This window comes from Rhamphochromis longiceps, linkage group LG1 (assembly GCF_057381845.1).
Source record: "Rhamphochromis longiceps isolate RC_006_pf linkage group LG1, R_longiceps_female_GT1.1, whole genome shotgun sequence".
Taxonomy (NCBI): Eukaryota; Metazoa; Chordata; class Actinopteri; order Cichliformes; family Cichlidae; genus Rhamphochromis; species Rhamphochromis longiceps.
Window position 1 is genome coordinate 41,916,212 of NC_140557.1, and position 20,822 is coordinate 41,937,033.

At 39.6% G+C, this 20,822-nt stretch overlaps 1 protein-coding gene across 3 annotated transcripts; it reads right to left on the reverse strand.

Annotated features, from left to right (window-relative positions):
* Window positions 1–3,794: 3,794 nt before the first annotated feature.
* Window positions 3,795–20,295, reverse strand: cers3a (ceramide synthase 3a). Of its 3 annotated transcripts, XM_085409542.1 has the most exons (12): window positions 20,192–20,255; window positions 19,185–19,271; window positions 18,285–18,466; window positions 17,685–17,802; window positions 13,917–14,035; window positions 13,780–13,837; window positions 13,557–13,607; window positions 12,739–12,831; window positions 7,787–7,915; window positions 7,081–7,187; window positions 6,753–6,906; window positions 3,795–5,948 (listed from the first exon to the last, which is right to left on the reverse strand). In XM_085409542.1, the coding sequence occupies exons 3-12, from the start codon at window positions 18,455–18,457 to the stop codon at window positions 5,760–5,762; spliced, it is 1,191 nt and encodes a 396-aa protein (XP_085265668.1). In that variant the 5' UTR covers window positions 18,458–18,466; window positions 19,185–19,271; window positions 20,192–20,255; the 3' UTR covers window positions 3,795–5,759. The 3 variants fall into 3 exon arrangements, with proteins under 3 accessions (XP_085265668.1, XP_085265661.1, XP_085265678.1); XM_085409535.1 differs by lacking the exon at window positions 19,185–19,271 and having other exon boundaries at window positions 20,192–20,295; XM_085409552.1 differs by lacking the exons at window positions 19,185–19,271; window positions 20,192–20,255 and adding an exon at window positions 20,033–20,173.
* Window positions 20,296–20,822: the final 527 nt, after the last annotated feature.

Sequence of the window (20,822 nt, forward strand, 5' to 3'; positions counted from 1 at the left end):
ATACCGTGTACATTATAACATACCATAATAGACCCATTTCTGTAATATACTCACATATCTATATTATAATATATATTGTAATATATCTATATCACTAAGCACTTCTGGATGGATGCAAACTGCATTTCGTTGCCCTGTACCTGTGCATGTGCAATGACAATAAAGTTGAATTCTATTCTATTCTATTCTAAAATACTTATGAGCCCCTGAAACGAGACCCAGGAAGTGGCTACAAGAAGAGGGTGAGAGACTGTCTGAAGCAGTTAGACCAAGACAAGGCTATCAACCGGACCTCATACCACAGGCTATATCCAGGGGGGTCTACACCAAGTCTGAAAGGTTTACCAAAGTTACATAAACAGGGTGCACCTTTAAGACCGATTGTCTGTATGATCAACTCTGTCACCTATAACATCTCCAAGTTTCTGGCTTCAATCCTCAGCCTGTCACGGTCCTGGGTCTTATGACCCAGTGTTTTGAGTTTCAGTTCTTTTGATGCTGTTAGTGTATGTTCTAGCTTATTATGTTTCCTATGTGCATCTGTTTATCAGTTCCCCCTTGTATTGTCATACCCAGTGAAGTCTCCCTTGCCCTTCGCTTCGTGTGTTTCTTATCTATGTGTCTTATGCTGTCAGGTCTGCGTTTCATTAGATTTCCTGTTTTATTTTGAAGGGTTCCTGTGTCCCTAGGTTCGATGTTGTTAATGTTACGCTCCCCTTGTCACGTCGTTATGTTCATGTGTGTCAGCTGTTTCCCCATGTGTTCCCACTTTCCTCCTGTGTGTATTTAGTCCGCGTGCTTTCAGTCATTCCTGGTCAGGTCGTACTGTCACAGTCTGGCTGGGGCAGACTGTATGTGTTGCAAAAGAGGACTCAAACGCAGACCAAAACGTGGCGTGGATTAACAAAAACAAGCCGTTTATTGAGGCTAGCAACGAGGGTACAAATAATAGGGCATTGGTGAACACTAAACACTAACCTAAACTGGGTGAACTAAAACTAAACATGAAAAACCTTAAGCATAGTGAACTGACAGAGATACCTGGAGATGAGACATGGATGAGCAGACGACCTGACCAGGAATGACTGAAAGCACGCGGACTAAATACACACAGGAGGAAAGTGGGAACACATAGGGAAACAGCTGACACACATGAACATAACGACGTGACAAGGGGAGCGTAACATTAACAACATCGAACCTAGGGACACAGGAACCCTTCAAAATAAAACAGGAAATCTAATGAAACGCAGACCTGACAGCATAAGACACATAGATAAGAAACACACGAAGCGAAGGGCAAGGGAGACTTCACAGGGTATGACAATACAAGGGGGAACTGATAAACAGATGCACATAGGAAACATAATAAGCTAGAACATACACTAACAGCATCAAAAGAACTGAAACTCAAAACACTGGGTCATAAGACCCAGGACCGTGACACAACCCGCTGGTGGGCAACTCTGAGCACCACATCCAGAACACCCTGGATTTTGTTGGGAAGGTGAGAGATGTCATTATGGAGGCAGATGAAACCATGGTCTCGTACGACGTTACATCTCTCTTCACTTGCATCCCAGTCACGGAAGTGTTGGAGGTAGTTCGTAAGAGATTACAGGATGACACCAACCTCAGCAACAGGACCGCTCTCAGCACCGACCAAGTGTGTTTGAACTGTGTCTTCATTCCACCTACTTCACATACAAGGGTCAGTTCTACAGGCAGAAACATGGGTGTGCCGTGGGCTCCCCAGTTTCACCCATCGTGGCCAATTTGTACATGGAGGAAGTGGAAAAGAGGGCTTTGCTATCCTCCCCTGGAACAACACCAAGTCATTGGTTCAGGTATGTGGATGACACCTGGCTGAAAATCAAATCTCATACCACAATTCACGGATCACATTAACTCGGTGGACCGACACATCAAATTCACCAGGGAGGATATGAAAAGAGGCAGGTTAGCCTTCTTAGACTGTGAGATTTCCATCAGTAATGGGGGACATCTAAAAGCTGATGTGTACAGGAAACCTACGGATACGAATCAGTATCTAAGGTTTGACTCTCATCATCCACTGGAGCACAAACTGGGTGTCATCAGGACGCTACAACACAGAGCGAACACCATCCCTACTGACACAGCAGCCAGGGAGGCAGAAGAACATCAAGAAGGCCCTGAGTAAATGTGGTTATCCCAGCTGGACTTTTGTCAAAGCTGGGAAGGCACCTGAAGAAAGCTCCAGCTGATCCAGGAGAGAAGGACAACCGCCGCCCAAGTGAAAACCTGTAGTGATCCTGTATATGTCAGGACTATAGGAGCAGCTGAGACACATTTTTTCTAAACACCAGGTCTCTGTGGCTTTTAAACCCCAAAACACGCTGCACCAAAAACTGGTCCCCCCCAAGGATCGGGTCCCCCGACACAAACAGAGTAACATAGTGTACGCTGTTAAGTGCAGGAGGACTGCCAGGATTTATACGTCGGGGAAACCAAACAACCTCTAGCTACAACACAGAAGAGCCACCTGCAGTCTATTTACACCTACAGGCCAGTGGACACTCTTTCAATGATGAGGATGTAACATCCTGGACAGGGAGGAACGCTGGTTTGAGGGCGGAGTCAAGGAGGCCATTTACGTGAAAAGGGAAAGACCATCTCTGAATGGAGGAGGGGCCTAAGGGTACATCTGTCACCATCTTACAATGCTGTGATTGCAGCCATTCCCCAACTCTCTGTGAATGGGACTCATGGCCATTGATCAGTGGGCTTTGTTGATCAATGGTCATGAGAATTTGCATAATTATGATGAAGGAACTGACCTCTCAGCCCATTGTTCCTTCATTCGCTGGTTTCAGTCATTATGCAAATGTGCTGTTTATAAGGGTGAAACCTGCAGTCAGCTGAGACTGAAGACGTCACCTGATGATGATGAAATGTTTCTCCCACTGAAAACGCTGCGTCCAGATGAACAGAACCAACTTTTGGAGAATGTAATTTCTTCTCAAAATGGTATTTTGTTTTCAAATGACACACACAACCCATCACCAGTTGAACACTGATGTGCTTAATGTAAAATACTATGACCATTTCTTCTCCAGTCATCATAATGACTACTGTAAGCCTTTTTTTGTTTTGTGTTACACTTACTACAGACAGTACAGTGGCCTGTCAAACAATGGGGAAAAACTGTGAAAGTAGAGATGGTGTCAGTCTCACAAATCCAAACTGAAAGCTACAATAACCCAGTTTTATCTGAATTTGAAAGCAGGAAATTAGAGATCATCCAGATTTGACAAAACAAATAGAGCAGGAAGTTGTTTTTAACACCCTCCACCCCCAAAAAGGGCAAAGTCTAGTAGGATTTGCTGTTAGCTGAACTCAGAGTTGGAGTCAGAGCAATTTCCCTGAAAAAGTATTAATGAACTTAAAGGCAGAAACTCATCATTTTATTTTCATTCTGAATGAGATTTTTCAAATCAAGTAATATTTTTTTCAGAAACTCATTGTGCCACCTGAGTGGGTCAACTGAGCCACAGGTTGCAGAAATGATCCCCGGCTCCTGCAATAGATTTAAATATCTCGCCCAAGGATACTTAAAACCCTTATTTACCCCATTGCTTTGCAAGTATTACTGCATGTGTGAGAAAGTTAGGAAAAGAGCTTTTAAAAACACTGTATATGTGTGAGATCAGGTAAATGAAATGTGTCCTAGAATTATATAGAATATATAGAATTAAATAGTTTTGAAATGAAAAACAGTGACAATAAAATAATAATAATAATTCTCTTACACAATGTGGATAATGTAAGAGTAAACTTTATCAGATTTTTTTCTTTTGCACTTGGAAAGCCCATTGGCTCCTGACATTATACAGTAACACTGATATGCAGCTGATCAGCCAGGTAATCTTCAATGTCCAGAAATTTAATTTAACAAGTTTGCTGATGCTCTCTTGAACAATACAGAACACTATGAATACTATAGTCAACAAATGTCAAAAAACAGTCCAGGGTACAGATGTGACAGCGATATGATTAGAGCTACAGCACAAAACAAACTTGATGGGCAGAGGAAGAGGAGAATGAAGTACAGGACGTATCAATACTTGTTTTTGTTGTAGTATAAAACTGTATCGCCTGCTTTAAGGGTCATCCTTTTTGTGGAGCAGACTGCTGGTTCACATCAAGGTCCAGCACATTGTAAGTTATAATTTCAACTGCTGAAGCGAATTCCATCTTTTAAAAGATGTACTTCCTTTAAGAAAAGAAAACGAACACAACAGTTTATGGACAAATTCTGGTTTGGGGTGAAATTGTGACAAATGTGACAATGACAATTCCTCACAACTGGGTTTTGACCATATAAATAAAAAAAAAAGCTTTTTCATTTTGCTGTCTAAAACCTATAACACTTTTTATTTTTTTAGTCACTGGAGAAACAGCAACAAGTAGCACGATGCTTCTCTTTGGCCTCATGGTGGCATTGTTGTCTTACTGTCACGCTGAATAAGAACCAGATGTTAAAAAAAAAGACAGATGACAAATAAAATTAAAGAAGTAAAACATCAGTCCCAAACAAACTATTTCAGTTCCCCTGAGTTACTAATGCACACATGCTTCAAAACTCATCTGCTTTTCTGTAACTTGCCTCTTTCAGACAGTGAACTTGCTGCTTATGTTTCCAGGAAGACCATGACATCTGAAAAGCTGATAGAGGCAACAAGGATGCTACTTTTTCCCTACAGCTCATCTTGTAAACTTACACTAAAATGTTGTTATGACCATAATCAGGTGACTGTGGGATTTCTCTGTGTTTTGAATGAATACCTAACATGCTAGGATTCGAAGTTGACAGTTGTCAAAGTTGATTTGGTCAGTGACAGTTACTGCAGTTATCAACCCAAGTTTAAGCATCATTCCAAGTGTTAGTGGGAGTGGTTTGTTTGGTTGTTTTCTTTTTTTTCACTTTGGAATGGAAACAAACAGGTTTCATTTTGGTAGAAAAGAAAAAATGTGATACAAATGTGCTCATTATCAGCATTCTATTCATGCTTTCTAAAAACACAGTACCAGTACAATAAAAAAAAGTTGAATATGGGAATCATTTTAAAACTTTTTTTGTTATAATGCAATCTTTGTGTGGTTGACCAAAGCAGGTATTGCAAAGTCTAATAGAAAACTGGATTGTAATAGATACATTTAAGAAGGGAAAATAATTAACTTAAATCTGAAAACATCTAAACCTGGTCATGTGTTCGTGTTGAAGTTGTTTTCAGACATAAATACAGCTCTGAATCTTCAATTTTTCAGCTCCCTGCTTCTTCCCTGATTTCTGTTTTTGTTGTGCCTCCTGCATTCGATATGCTGTCTTAACACTATCCTAAACTGGTTTTTATTCGGCTATTCCTAATGTATTCTGCATGTAAGAAAGGTAAAATTGTGGAACTTGATTCTCCTGATATTCTCCAGATTTTTTGTTTTAAAATAGCTTTAAACACATTTACAGCACGATTTTGCAGAGGTGCTCTGTGTAAGAGTCTGTTTTGCTCACATGAGGCATGTTTCAAACTCGAATTCTGTTGCATAGTCAGAGCTTTTTGAGTTTCAAAATCTGAAAACAATGTTTAAGTGTAGCTTTCTTGTCTGTGGAGGGCAACAGTTGGGCTGTGTTACTTAATGCATGTATATGTGATATGTTTGGCTCGCTGGACTGGTCTATTTCAGGATTATTCTCCTGTACTCAGAGTCGTGAATACGAGTCAGCACACAGTCTTTGACCAGCAGATGTTCTCTGGTGGAGATAAGGATCTAGACCCTCCGTTCTTGTCATACTTCTTATCAGCCACCAGTGATCCGGCAGGCTTGTGCCTTTGTTCAACTTCATCCTGTGTTGAGCTGCTTTCGTCCCCATCTTCCTCTTCATTGTCACTTCTTTCATCTTTGGTTAGCTGAATGAAATGATTACAGTAAAAATACAGAATGAAAAACATGATGGGAAAATCAACAGAAAAGGAGACTGTATTTAGAAAAAAGCCGCCAAAGAGGACAAAATGTCTACTTGAAAGCAGATTTGAAATCTGAGATGCAGCAGAGAACTCTGGGTAGCAGTTTGGCTTCCTTTCAATGTAAAACACAAAGCTTTGTTGAGCATTTTGAAGCCTGGACATTAACATTTTGCTCATCACAATGCAGGTTTTTTAACAACGTAGTGACATATTTGGACGAAATGATGCATTTTAAAGTTACCACGTAAGAGTGATCTGCATTTATAGGATGCAAAGAACCACATACCTGCTATTTAAAAGATCCATTTTTGCTAGGCGTGTTGGTTTGAGTTACTAACTAACCTTTTGAACCATGTTTGTGGCATGTTTGGAGTATTTCATTGAAAATTGCATGTTTTATTAGCTTTCTTACATCACTGGGAAACTAGGTCAGTAAGGTACTTAAAACCTACTTGATGGTCTGGCCTTTACCTGAGTTCTTGAAGGCTCTGGATGTTGTAGGGCTGTCTTGGTTGACATGCCTCTGCAACATCGCAGAGTTTGTTCATTAGTCAAACTTTGAACGCAGGGTACATGTTTTAATTCTGGTTGGGGAACACTGGGCCAGCTCTTTATCATCTCAAGGACGTTCGAGTTTGCCCACCCAGTCCACATGTATTTTATGGCCCTCTGAGTATCCTGTGGGTGTTCTTTAGGAGTGTGGGGTGTAAAGAGAGACGTGGATAAATACTGTCACAGCAGACTTACTGTGCCAAACATAAATTTCCTGATCATGCGTAGAATGAGGTAGGCCCAGAAAATGTGCAGACAAAGCAGGACCACCAGCATTGTGTTGAAGAAGTAGTAACCAAAGAAGGCAGGGTAATAGAGAACAGGGTAGACCCAAGTACAGTGGATCAGCCTGAAACACAAGCATATCAAAAATGTAAAAATCTGTTACATACTAAATGTAATACATGTATAGGAAATCTGCTTGAGTATGAATGAACAAAGACCAATAAACTTAGTTCACTGGTTACTTTAGACTTAATTTGAAGAAAAAAACACACAACTTAAGTCTTATTTATCGGCTTACCAAAATGGAAAGATGATCAGTCGTGTTACCATGAACACTATGGCAAACAAAACAAAGAGAGTTTTGCAGGTTTTCTCCCATTTGGCATAGTTGAATAATTTGGCAGACTAAAAGAAAAATGAGTTTTACCATTAATTAACAACACACATATACACACAGCAGGTTTTATGTAGGATAAAGACCCAGTAAGTCCCAACAATCAGTTGACCCGCATGAGAAGGCACTTGGTGACAGCGAAGGAAAAACTCCCTTTTCACAGGAAGAAACCTCTGGCAGAACCAGGTCAGCCATCTCCCACGACTGGTGGAGAGTGAAAAGGGTTCAGTGAAGTAGAAACACTTCCATCATATTCTAGATCTCAAATATTTTCTTTTCTTTAATATGTGGCACACCACAAAGTAACAGAAACAGGTATTGGCACTTTGCATGTTTTATCTGCTTTCTGACAATTCACAAGAGAAAACTTCAAAAAGTGTATTTTTGAAAAATATCACCATGTGGTCATTGTTCAGAATACGTTACTGCTTAGGTGAGGTCTCATTTTTACCCATGCTGCTCGTTTTTGAGCTAAGATTCCTTTTGTGTCACAACTATTTTCATTTACCTGCAATACCAGGTGGATTTATTTTGAACTGTAAGCAGTGTCCAGTTACTAAAGGTTAATCTATACCTTCATGTGGCCACCAAACATGTGGCCGAGACTGACCTCTAGGAAAACATCGGAAGCATCATGGATAAGCATAACCAGTGTTCCTACACGGATGTAGTTGGCACACCAGGAAAAGGATAAGAGGACCAGAGTGGCCAAGTGGTGGATGATTTGCTCCTTAAAGTCCTGATGGAGATAAGAAACACACAAAAACACACAAAGAAAACTCCAATCAACACAGGGAGTACTGTTTCATCACAAATCATGTTTGCATATTAAAAAAAGGTACATGTTGTTAAATGACAGAAGGACAAGAAAAGCAAAGAGAGAGAGAGAGAAATACAGAAAGTCATGACGCAGAAAACAGCGCTGACTCTGCCAAGTTAAAATAAATAAATAAATAAACATTTCTAACGTTATTTACACTTTTCATAATAGTGGAACAAGTTTCAGAATGCATCAATTATAATAATACCATTAAATATGTACATATATTTATTAGTTTCAGATGTAGCCATTCTTGTATTTTGCTTGTTTACATTATTGTATTTTGCACAACTCTGTTGCTTGTGAAGCTCGCACACAAGAATTTCACTCACATGTGCTGTACCAATGTACCTGCACATGTGATGTGACAATAAAAGTGATTTGATTTGATTTTGATTTGAAATATAAAAAATACCATAAAAGACAGGAAGAACTTTTTCCCCATTTCCTGCATTCTAATAGTTATCTTTGTACACTCCAACAGAATCTAATTAACAGGAGGCAAGGTTATTATCGTTAACGAAAACTAACGAAATAACAACTAGAACAAATCATTTTCGTTATCGGAAATAAAAATAAAAACAAGACTTTGCAAAAAAATGAAAACCAACTAAAACTGTAATGAGTGTTCACAAAACTAACTAAAATTAACTAAATTTATAGCGAAAATGTGTTTAGTTTTCATTGATGTGTGCGTGTCCTACAATAGTCAAGGGTGAAAATGAAGTGTAGTTTTCAGGGTTTTTTCTTGCTGTGTCACATTATGCCAGCAGGTGGCAGCACGTTAGTCGAATCCAATTTGGGATTACTTTGAATATGACTGTGTTTTGGATAAAGCAAGTGTCTTGTAGTGGAAAGAGACAAATTATGAGGGACATTTCTAAAGGGGAAAAAATCCCACAAACCTTAAAGTGCACTTGAAAAGCTCACACATATATACAATAAAAATTAATTAATTAATTAAAAAAAAAAAAAAAGCTTGCACAAGAAGGCTAACCTAGCTTACCTTGAGAAGGTAAGGGAGCACACTCAACCCTCATCCCCAGAAACAGAAGCTAACCCCGGGCAAGGCAACGTCATGCATCCCGAGACAACTCCACAAAAAACATTAATGCAGTGGTTGCAACAGCGAGCCGATGGCTGCTGGTTGGTCAATTTGCAGGAACATCACAAGCGAGAGGAAGCGTTGATGAATATGTTTATTGAGACGGGGACATCTACACAACTGTGTGAGTCAGTTGCCTTCAAAAAGTTTAGCAATTCACTTGAACCAAAATTACGAACACCTGGTGCTGCAAAAGTTAATAGTCTCATTGGGGCCAAGATTTATCTTTTATAGTTGCCTGCTATCAATGGTTGTTCATCTGGCCTTTTTTTTTTTTTAAGAACCCAGAGGTTCCCCATAGGTGGGAATGTGAGTTGTCTGTCTCTGCGTGTTAGCCCTGCGACCTGTCCAGGGTGCAGGGTATGGCAGCTGGAATAGCAACATACCCAAGGATGAGCAGAAGAGCATGACTGATATGATGAAACTGGGATTTTGTTACACTTAAATGTTGCAAACAACTAAAAAAAAACAAAAAAACAAAAACTAAACTAGCAAACAAATGGTAAAAACTAATTAAAACTGATATAAATTTGAAAATCTGAAGTCAAAACTAAATAAAAATAAAAACTAATGAAAATTGCAAAACTATTAAAACCCTGTCAGGAGGTTTCATGTATTAGAAAGAAAGGGAAACTTCTTCACATGCCTGATCACAATAGGTTAAACATGTTTTATTTTGTTTTGTTTTTTTATCTTTCTCTACAACAGGTAGCATTGATAAGACAACTCATATGTCTTCAGAAGGGCTATAGTGTGTACTGGAAAGAAAGGGACCAAGCACCGAGTCTTAAAGGTAATAAAATTAGATTGAATAGATGCTTGGACTGTTTTCTTTGCCATGTTGCTATGACTGATCAGTTAAAGTAGCTCTGCACCCAAAATGCCAAGATTATATCAGTCCATCAGTGTGGCTGGATATCTGTTCTCACCAAGCCTGCTGTTTCTATGAAGGATAGCATCTTATTTTCAGTTGAAGTGAACTCTTTAAAATGCAGACAGTAAGACACAGAAAGTAAGGTTTAATTGTTTGTTTAGCTTTCATGTATGCCCACTCTCTTCTGTAAGATTTTCCTTTCTCTCACGATCATTTCTTAGTACTACGTATGTTCATTTTGTACAGATAGCGATTCAAATAATTCCATCAGAATGTCAGTTAAACATCTGGAATATTGATTTGGTCAGTAAGGTAGTAAATGGGGTTGTTAATCAGTTTTAGCTTCTTCGGTTTCAAGAGGAGCAACAATGAGACAACCTCCAAAACAATTCAATTCAATAAAACTTTATTGATCCTGAAGGTTGACCCCGAAGGAAATGAGTAAGCAATGGTATTACAAGTGGAGGCTACTGACATTTTTCCCTCCACATCTGTTCGGATTGTTTTTTCACTGCTACTTCCTTTTGGCTAGGATAAGTATCACTACTGGTAGCATGATGCAATACCTGGACCCTACAGAGGTTGCACAGATATTTCAACTCATCCAGGATGGCTCATCAATATGTACCATTGGCAGAAGGTTTGCTGTATCTCCTAGCAAAGTCTCAAGAGAGGAGATACTAGGAGATAGGCTGTTACTCTAGGAGCCCTGGTAGAAGGTCTTCAACCATCAGGAGGTCCAGTATCTGCTCTTTTGTGCAGGGAGCATGAAGAGCATTGCCAGAGTCCAACAAAATGACCCCCAGCAGGCCACTTGTGTGTGTCTCTGACCAGACAATCAGAACCAAACTTCATGAGGGTGGCCTGAAGGCCCTGTGCTCACTGCCCAGCACCATGGTGCTCGATTGGCATTCACCATACAATACAAGAATTGGAAGGTCCTGCACTGGTGCCCAGTGTTTTTCACAGATTAGAGCAGGTTCATGTGACAGACATGAATGGGTCTGGAGAAGCAGTGGAGAACACTACCTGAGCTACCTGTAACATCGTTCAGTATGACTGGTTTGCTGGTGGATCAGCGATCGTGTGGGGAGGAATATCCATGGAGAGACAAACAGACCTCTACAGGCTAAACGGTAAATGGACTAGTTCTTATATAGCACTTTACTACTCTGTCTGAGCACACAAAATGTTTCATGCAACTTGCCTCATTTATCAATTGACACCTATTTATACAAGCACTTTTTTCTATGCTTTATTTCTCCACAGAAGTGCTTTCTATCTAACATTCACACACATTCATACTCATGTGGATGCATCGGAGAGCAACCTAGGGTTAGTATCTTGCCCAAGTATACTTGGCTTGGCAGACTGGAGCAGCCATCGATCAAACCACCAAACTTCCAAACCTCCCATACCTCCTGAACTAAGTCATGGTGCAGTAGGCCCTGGGTTCCTCCTTGTGCATGACAATGCCTGGCCTCAAATGGTGAGAGTATGCAGACAGTGCCTGAAGGATCGAGGAATTGATACCACTGACTGGCTCCCATGCTTGCCTGACCTAAGTCCAATAGAACACCTTTGAGGCATTATGTTTCAGTTTATCCAACACTGCCAGGTTGCACCTCATGGAGGAGCTGAGTGATACCCAGGTATGGGTGAGGTCTTCTGGTTAGGTCTGTCTTCTAGTGAAACAGGTGTTTGAAGAGGAGTGGGAAGAAATAACACTTATGTACTCCCACCCCCTTCAGATATTTATAGTTCAGTCATGTAGCTGAGCAGCTGCTTCCTGAGTATATGTAATACATTATATAACAATGATAATTTACCACACTAGAAATATCTATATTGAAAAGACCTCTTGTAGCTTAATGCTGCCCTCATCCCTGTACTGCATAAAAACCACATCTTTATACACTGATTTAAATTTGTGGACATTTGGACATTGCTTGTGCTTAACCTCACACACAGACACACAAAAACCTTTCCTAGTAGTTCTCACCACAACTCATAGCCCCACTGCAGAGAGAGAAGTGTAATATATAAAACTGTAACAATACAACTGAGCGTAAGGCAGACAAGACAAGAGATTATCAGAATAAAACAGGAAACAGAAAGTGAACTTGTGACACCAAGAAAAGATTGACTACAAAGGAGACGCTGATGGCAAGACACATGGATGAGATTGGGAATAACAAAAACCAGAAACTAGAAATAAACGCAGACCCAACAGAGAAAACTAAACTATACAGAGTTAGCACTTAAGTCATCTCTTAGATGCAGCAGAAAGAATCGCGAGTCCACAACAAACTCAAAGATCCAGAGACGCAGGAACACTGAGCACCACTTTGAGTTGCTGCAATTAAATGTTGGGAAATGGACGAGCCTGCCGCTGCCACTTTTTCAATTTGATTCTCTGCTTTTGAATTCAGGTGTCTGTAGGCTAATCATTTTAATTTCAGTTTCAACAATATAGCATCCTTTCCAACAAATTACCCAGTCTATACGAGTACGAGTCTGCTGTCTTCATTTATTTTCTTGAGCAGTATGTATAATTGCATTTGTTGAGTATTGTATTGTTGAGATTCAAATATTAATATTAGCCTGAAGTTTCGAAAAAATAATATTACCTTTTTTAATACTAATACTCTTTCACATATTTAGAAATGGTTAAAATTATACATTACATATTATGTAAAGAAAAAAAGAAAGCAGATGAATGAACCTAATTGAAGTTTGTGGTCTCTAAGAACCACTACTTACCTTCCTCTTGACATCAAAAGCAACACTGAAGAGAAGACAGCCATAGAAACTCATTTCCAAGATATAATACCAGTACTGAGACTCTAGCATGGTCTGCAGACAGGGAGACAAAGAGACAGATTCAAGAAGACGGGACAAAATTATAATCAGTTATACAGACAAAAGGTTTGTCCCATAAGGTTCTGTTTTTTTCCCCTAGACCTTAAGGCTAAAAATAAGCTGCAGAGGAATCTATTGTTTACACCAATTTGCAGCTTTCCACGTAAATGCTAGTACAGGTTGATGCTTCTGTTAAACACTGAAAGAAAAGGAAATCTGAGTACTAGTAATTAAAGTCCCACATGGCAAGAAACATGGCAGGTTTACAATCCTTTCACAAAGTATAGCCCTGTTTTTTCAGTTTGTACTGATTGCAAAAATAAATAAATGTATCGTCTGCTTTGTCTGAATGTCTGCTGAACTTCACATCTGTAGTGGTGTACAGAAGAGAAATTACAAAAATGTGTGATGCCCAAAAATCTATGGACCTAACCGGATGTTAGATGGACATCTATAAGTAGCGTGGGATGGATGATTGGATAATTGGATCCATCATCCCATTGGATGATGGATCCAATTATCCATCATCCCATTGGATGATGGATAATTGTTAGAATTCTGAGTTCTTTTTTTCTGAGTTTGTTTTTTACTCTTTTTTTTTATTGCCCTTGCCTGTGTTTTCCGTATGTTTCCTCAGTGGTTTTGTGGTTTTCTGTGTTTTTGCTCTTGATGATTGATTGATGATTATGGCATGTGGTGTGGGAGAGTATGCAACAAACCTGCTTGGGAAAACCTGTCCATACTTCCCTAGTATCATAAAGCCATTCTTTCTGCAGAAAAAAAAGGTATTATATTTGTACAGGTAATGCAAAATAAAGAAGAGTGGTGAAATGTTAACTTATAAAGAGCTGTTCAGACAAAAGCCTAATGAGTAAAGAGACTTAATCATTTAACCATCACTGCCTTGAGTTGGAAAAATGTTGAAATGGTTATGTTACTTACATCATGCAGTGCTACCATTCCTCCAATAAATGCAGACAGGTAGAAAACAAATCGCCAGCTGTTGGGACACAATAAAGTTGCTGTTAATATCAGAATAATCACAAATACACACACTCACAAAAGCAGAGCGTAGTAACCTGGCCTCTGTGAATTTCTTCAGAACTCCAGGGCGGTCCTGTCTGCGTCTTCTTCTAAACCAGCGCTCCACTTGTCTCGTTGACAGACTGCTTTTCTTAGACAACCCATCAATGTCAACCTGGTATTAAATACACATGCAGACAGACACAAAAACACATGCATGTTTGTTTACATATGTGTATCGTGTAGGTGCTTAAATGTATATCTCTAGCCCGCTCGTTTCAGATACATAAATAATGTAGTTTTGTCAAAACTGCAGGAATCTCTCAGGCACATTTGCAAACAAACGCTGGAAAGTGTGGAGTCACACTTCAGGCTGTTGAAGGTAATTAAAGAGCAGAAATATATCCGCAAGCTTTGAGACATCCTTGACTTTCACTGCGAGAAACAGTAGCTTGCAGTCAGCAGAACTCCAGAAATGTATCGATGTAATTTGTCGTGATTTGGTAATCTGTTAATAATGTACATCACTTATGGAAAATGTGCATGTCCGCTGACTCAAACCAGTACAGTTTAAAACAAATATGTTATATTTGGACATTTGTTCATAATGAAGGTGGCACAGTGGTGGAGTGGTACACACTGCAGCAAGAAAGTCCATGGTTCAGATCCGGTCTGGTCTCATGTTCCCACTCTCTACAGGAACATGAGATTGCATCAAAAACATGCATCAAGAGGGAGGGGTGGTTGGTAGGTAGGTAGAGGGATACTTTATTGAACACAAACACATATACGGTCCCTCGCTATAACGCAGTTCACCTTTCACGGTCTCACTGTTTCGCATTGTGTTCTGCGTCCTGATCGGCTGTAGACAATTGTCAATCAATCTCGTGCCGTGTCTCCTGTGGCTGGATTTTGCACTGTCAGAGGCCCCTGTGGGTGCCTTTGGTTTCATTCTTTAATACTGGACTTATTTTTCTACTAAGGTTTGAACTTTGAGAGTTTAAACAAGAGAGAAAAGTGTGAAAATGTTCACGCCTGTCTGAGAAAAGTGTACAAAGTGTGTAGTGAGGGGTTTTACAGCCTTAAAACATCTATAATAGCTGTAGAAAATAAAGTTGGCTACTTTGCAGATTTTACCTATCGCGGAATATTTTTAGAACGTAACTCCTGCGATAAATGAGGGACGACTGTACCAAATACACTAACAGAAAGCAAACTGGCTACACCAAGTTACAAAAAAAAAAAGACAAGCATTTGTACAAGAGCTGTACAAACCTAGCCTCCTAACTAAAATACAGTAAATAGCTGTGGAGCAGTGATGAACTATCCCAAAATAAGTGAAATAAGTAAATAACTGTAGTGCAATGACAGTCTAACCACCAGAATTGTACGACCAGCAAAAATGAACAGTCCTTGAGTGTGTATGGGTGAGGTTGTGAAGGGGCCCATTAGTCCACCTTACCCCTGCGCCTGACTGCTTTGTTAGATGTATAGTCCTTGGAACAAAGGACTTCCTTAGCATGTCTGTAGAGTGACAAGAGTCTGCCAATGAACTAGCTTCTCTGCTTGTTGAAGATTAAGTGTTGGTCATTGTCCATGATGGACAGCAGCTTGTTCAGGGTCCTTTTCCCTGCCACCAATGTAAAGAGCCAGCTTTCTTCACAACTTGTCCAGCTTGTCTGTTGGCATCTCTCTTTCTCTTTTGGATGCTGCCTCACCAGGACACCAGCGCACAGAAGAGGACACTGGTGATGACTGACTGGTAAAATATAAACAAGAATTTGCTGCAGATGGTAAACAACCCCAATTTCCTCAGGAAGCTCAGCCAGCCCTTTTTTGTAGAGTATATCTATGTTCACTAACCAGTCCAGTGTGGTATCCAGACAGAGTCCCAGGTACCTGTAGGTACTGACAAATTCCAATTGATACAGGTAGTGCAGAATGCCTAGCCCTGCGGAAGTCTACCTTACGTCAGTTTACAAAGTCCAATCAAGCTCCTATACTCTCCCTCCTGTCCATCCATGATATGCCCAACTATAGCTGTGTTATTAGAAAACTTCTCCATGTGACATGTTGCAGAGTTGTAGCTGAAGTCAGCCATGTACAGGGCAAAAAGGACAGGAGAGAGCACTGAGAGAGCATTTTTAGGTCACCAATGCTGCTGACCACGGTCTCTGAGGTGCAGTCTCTCAGCCTCACAAACTGTGTGAGGTTCGCTATTGAGGACACCAGGAGTCCAGCCCCATCTGCAACAACTAGTCTCTCAGTAGTGGGGACTGTATAGTGTTAAATGTGCTGGAGAAAGGACTTCCAGGTCGCACAGTGGAGGTAGCTACGTAGAACTACTGCTTCTGGCTCGAAATACTAACAAGATAAAAAGCTAACTAGGATGGGGCTATGGTGAATGACAAACACGGCAAGGTGAAAACCAAGAGAAGGGTGATAACTATGACTGCAATGTATACTGAAGAAAGTGAAGCTAACGAAGATGGCGACATTTTGGCTAGTGCTGGGGCTAATGCTAGCAAAAAAGAATGAAATGGAGGAGAACGTCAATATTAACTCATCAATTTAAGGCGATACTTATGGAAATTAGGGAATCGGAAAAGAAAATGTGCAACAGTTTGAAGAAGTTAAGGCCAAAGTGTGCAAAACCAGCGCAAGACTCAAGGAAGCAGATAATCATATTTTGGACATGGAGGAGCAGATTCAAACAATGCAGGATGCTGTTACGGAGCTATTAAAACTACAATCCAAACTCAAGTGACAAATCACCGAAGGATAAAGTTGGGAATGAAGAGAAAAGCGCTCCCACTACTCGGTCCATTACTGCACGCTTTCTGAGTTATGAGACAAGACAAATGTGTAATATTTAGAACTATTGCCTTGGCTTAATCGAGATGCAAGGAGTAGTGGTTCATGTGCAGTGTGGAAGAATTGTGCGAGGAGGACTTCTAATCCTGGGCCCCACTCCGAAGTGTGTGGGTCAGCCCACACCTGACTTATTACATCAGGTCTTACAGACCTGAAAATCCTGTTTTATTTTCTTATTATCTGTTTGATTGTTATCTTGTTAACTGTGGTTCTGAGCAGTTTGGAGAAGCGGTATTGTTATGTTTATTTTGACAACAATGTTCCATCTTAAAAATGGCAAACACTGTTAATATCCTCTCCTTTAATGTAAATAGAATAGTCAGCCCACAAAAAGGTCCAACATACTGTTTAAGGTAAAGAAAGAAATGATTCGTGCAGCCCTCCTACAGCAGACGCGTTTGTCAGATAAAGAACACAAAAAACTAGAACAAGGTTTTTGTTACTATGCCTATTCATTATCACAGAGATCTGGGCACTGTAGAGATTTAGCAATTTTAATATCACAACAGATCTGTTTTGAATATTTATTTGATATAAGGGATAGGGAGATCCGATATGTATTGGTAAAATGGAAAACTGATGGTTTTCCACCCACTACCCCCAATATATACACAACTATAGGAATGACTGGGCTTTCGATAAGCTCATGTTTGAGCTGATCTGAAACTGAAGCAATGCTGATATGTGGAGGGGACATGAATATAAGGCTATCCAAATTAGAAATTTCTAAAGCACATATATAGTACAGCAAAAATGGAAAATAAGTTGCATTATTATAATATGTATTTATTGACATCTGGAGAGATGCTAATCCTTCTCGGCTCCCCACTCTACATACTCGAGAACTGATTAATTTACAATTATTACAATTATTTTTTCAGACCTAACAATACCAAAGGTAAACAACAACATTTTGATTGTCAGGACTAAAGGTGTGTGACTTGGTTTACCTGAGCAGGATTTCGACACTGAGTAGTGTAGTAGAACTCCAAGATAGAATTTTCCTCAGCTTTCAGACAGACTCTCTGCTTGATTCCAGCAGAAACTGCAAGTGGTGTTGCTATCCATCTGAAGTACCATAGACATAAGCAAAATGAAATTCAGCACATGATGGAAAATGACATTTTAAGGAGAACAGGTATATTGGGCCGTTACTTTGTCTGTAGCCATGGCTGCGCTTTGTTTGTTAGGCCTGTGGCTGCAACATTTGTTTGTTTGTTTTGTTCTTTTTGTTTTATGTGTGTGTGCAGTAGCGATTGTGCTGGATGGTTGTGCTGGGATCAAATCTATCAGAGCCACACTCCAAGTTAAAGCTGAATTTTTCCATAGCAACACAAAATGAACTATAGTAGCAATAACTATATCCAGCCACAGTATCACCTGTCACAACCAGGAAGACTGGTTACATTTGTGCTTACTCCCAGCAAACACTGTTGATGGTTCACGATGAACGATTAATGAAAAGCAAGTAAGTGAAGTGTTAACCCACCACCACCCACTCCTCTACTGGAGTAGGGTTAGGTGGTTTAGGTGCACAATTTGGAGCTTACCTTTCAAACAGGTATCTGATGAGTAAAAAGGCTAAGGCATAGGGGAGAGTCACATAAAGATTGGAGGCTTTGGCATAGACCCGGCCCTCTTTGTCTTCCAGGTCAGCCCATGTTAGGCCCACAGGCAACCATAGACTGTCTGACCAGAAGCATTCATACAGTGTGTCAAACATCCCTCCTCCCTAAGGGAGCCAAAAGGTTATACAAACAAAAGAGAGGCAAAGGTCATGATATTAGTAGTCATGTAGTACTATATACTATATATATATATATATATATATATATATATATATATATATATATATATACACACACACACACACACACACACTTTCCTTTACCTTACATGGGCAGCAGTATGGTAAAATGTTACAGTTACTAAAGTCTACATACAGATCTGTTCAGAAAACAAATATTGACTTATTGATCCTTTCCCTGAGATTACTCCCACACTTTTTCAACAAGGCCTCTCTAAACACAGAAAGAAAGAGTGCTGAAACAGGCAAGGAGTGCCTCACTTGCAACTTGGCAACATATAATTACATTTGAAAGCACTTTTTTAATAAAGTCCAAATAAAGTGATGATAATCACATAATAAAATAATGTGAATTTCAAAGATAGTTCTGAAAAGGACTGTGTAATCTACTCTTCTCTACTGTAGAAGCTGAAAAGTTGATTTCAAGCCATCACCAAACGGTTTCATTTCATTCAACAGTGTTTCATAACATCTCCGTTTAGAGTTGGCTGCATTCACAGGGATCATTTTAAGAAAGCTTCAGTGCCAGCTTATTCTGATGCTGAAACTTTGTGCAACACAACCCTCTTTTAATGTTAGCCTGCACAAAACCTCTCAGCAGAAAGCCCAGCTTAACAGAGAGAGTTGATAACTAACATCATACCTGTTATATCCTACTGGGTTTTTCAGGTAAAGCAAATAAAGCTTGGCTATTGACCTTCCTTGGCAGGATACTCCTATGAAGATCAACCTTTCACAAAGAAAACGTTGTTGACTGTGTCAATGCCCACGAACCTACTGTAGATTCACTTGCATCACATTTATCTTTACAACAGTTCCCTGTAGCCATATTAGCACACTGTTAAGGAGGCTTCGCATTATAACCCCCAGTCAATAAGGGGACAATAGTTTTCATTACGGTTGTTACTTCCTCTATAAATACTTCAGCTGAAATCTACTGAGAATTGATTCGGTGTGCATGACATGTTCACCCTGCATGCTACAAACACATATCTCTAAATGTGCTGTTTTGTCATCAACGTAGAGTAGTTTTGAATACTTTAACACATTTATAAAGTTTATCTTTAATAAACACAGCACTAACAGAAAATGTAAGAATATGTATTAAATGTGCAGAAAAGTAAAAAGAGTATAATAATGTCAAAGTAAAACTAAATGAAACTTTTAAATCACCTGACTTTGTTCACCCATTAGCTCAGGCTTGGTCTGTTAGCTGTTTGTTTAGTGTTTCAAGTGACATTAGGGTTAGGAAATTTGCCTCTAGTCAAAGTATAATTTCACAGTCAAAGCCATTACCCTTCTTCATAGATGCTGGTTTTATAAATGTGATATGCTATACAGATCCTTTAAGTGACCTTAGACAAATATAGCTTCTTAAACAGCTTACCGCTATTTATTTTTTTTATTTCAAGGAGGCAAACCACATAACTCAGATTTACTGTGATCTTGCTGAGAACAGAGAATCGATTCGTTACAAACCACATCACTTACTGCAGAAAAGCCTGGATCAAATATCTCCTCCTGCCCACAGTTCTAGTTTAAACACAATAGATATCTAGCAAAAACTTGGAAATATTACTCATATTCAAAGGAAGACACGCAATTTGCTTGCTAGTCACATTTCAAGGTCACAGTAAAAGAAAAGCTTACCTTTTCACAGCCAGATAGAACAGGTAAGGGAACTTTTCCACATCAGCTGACTGCTTGTGTTTGCTGTGGAATATGAACACAGATAGGAAAGTCCTACGTTGCCCCCACCCCATCCCCAAACACACTCACACACCTTACCACCACCACCCCCACCATATGACAAGCAATCAGCCACTCTTGTCTTTGTTTGATATTCTTTAGGGTCACACCCACCCAGCGACAATTATCTGGGAAGGGCTTTCAGGAAGTGGAGGTAGGCTAGTGGATTGCCACAACACACAGGCTTTTTTTTTCTCTCTGCCCTCAAAGGATCTAATAACATTGTTTGTACTGTGCTCCTGATAAAATACAAAAGACAAGTTCTCTGACAGAACAAACCCTCCAGGAATAGAAACTGGAAAATGTAAAAATATCCCAGATACTGTATATAATAGACATATTTCTTTAAAAAGAAAGACTAAAGAAAGAAAGAATATTTGCTAAAGTTTACCTATGTTTTATTTTTAAACTTTAGGGTGTGTGTGTGTACAGACGGAACAAATAGCACCAGGACTCTGTACTAAGCTAAAACCAATAGAGAGCTTTGATAAGACTCTAAATTAATCATTAACATAACATAAAAATGAAAAGG

Bases quoted from the DNA above. Each gene is read 5' to 3' on its own strand.
- cers3a (XM_085409535.1), bottom strand. From the start codon at position 18,457: ATGTTTGACACACTGTATGAATGCTTCTGGTCAGACAGTCTATGGTTG. The intron at 17,803-18,284 runs GTAAGCTCCAAA...ATGGTACTTCAG, and splicing joins ATCAGATACCTGTTTGAAAG to ATGGATAGCAACACCACTTG. The intron at 13,838-13,916 runs GTTACTACGCTC...GTGTCCCAACAG, and splicing joins AAGAAATTCACAGAGGCCAG to CTGGCGATTTGTTTTCTACC.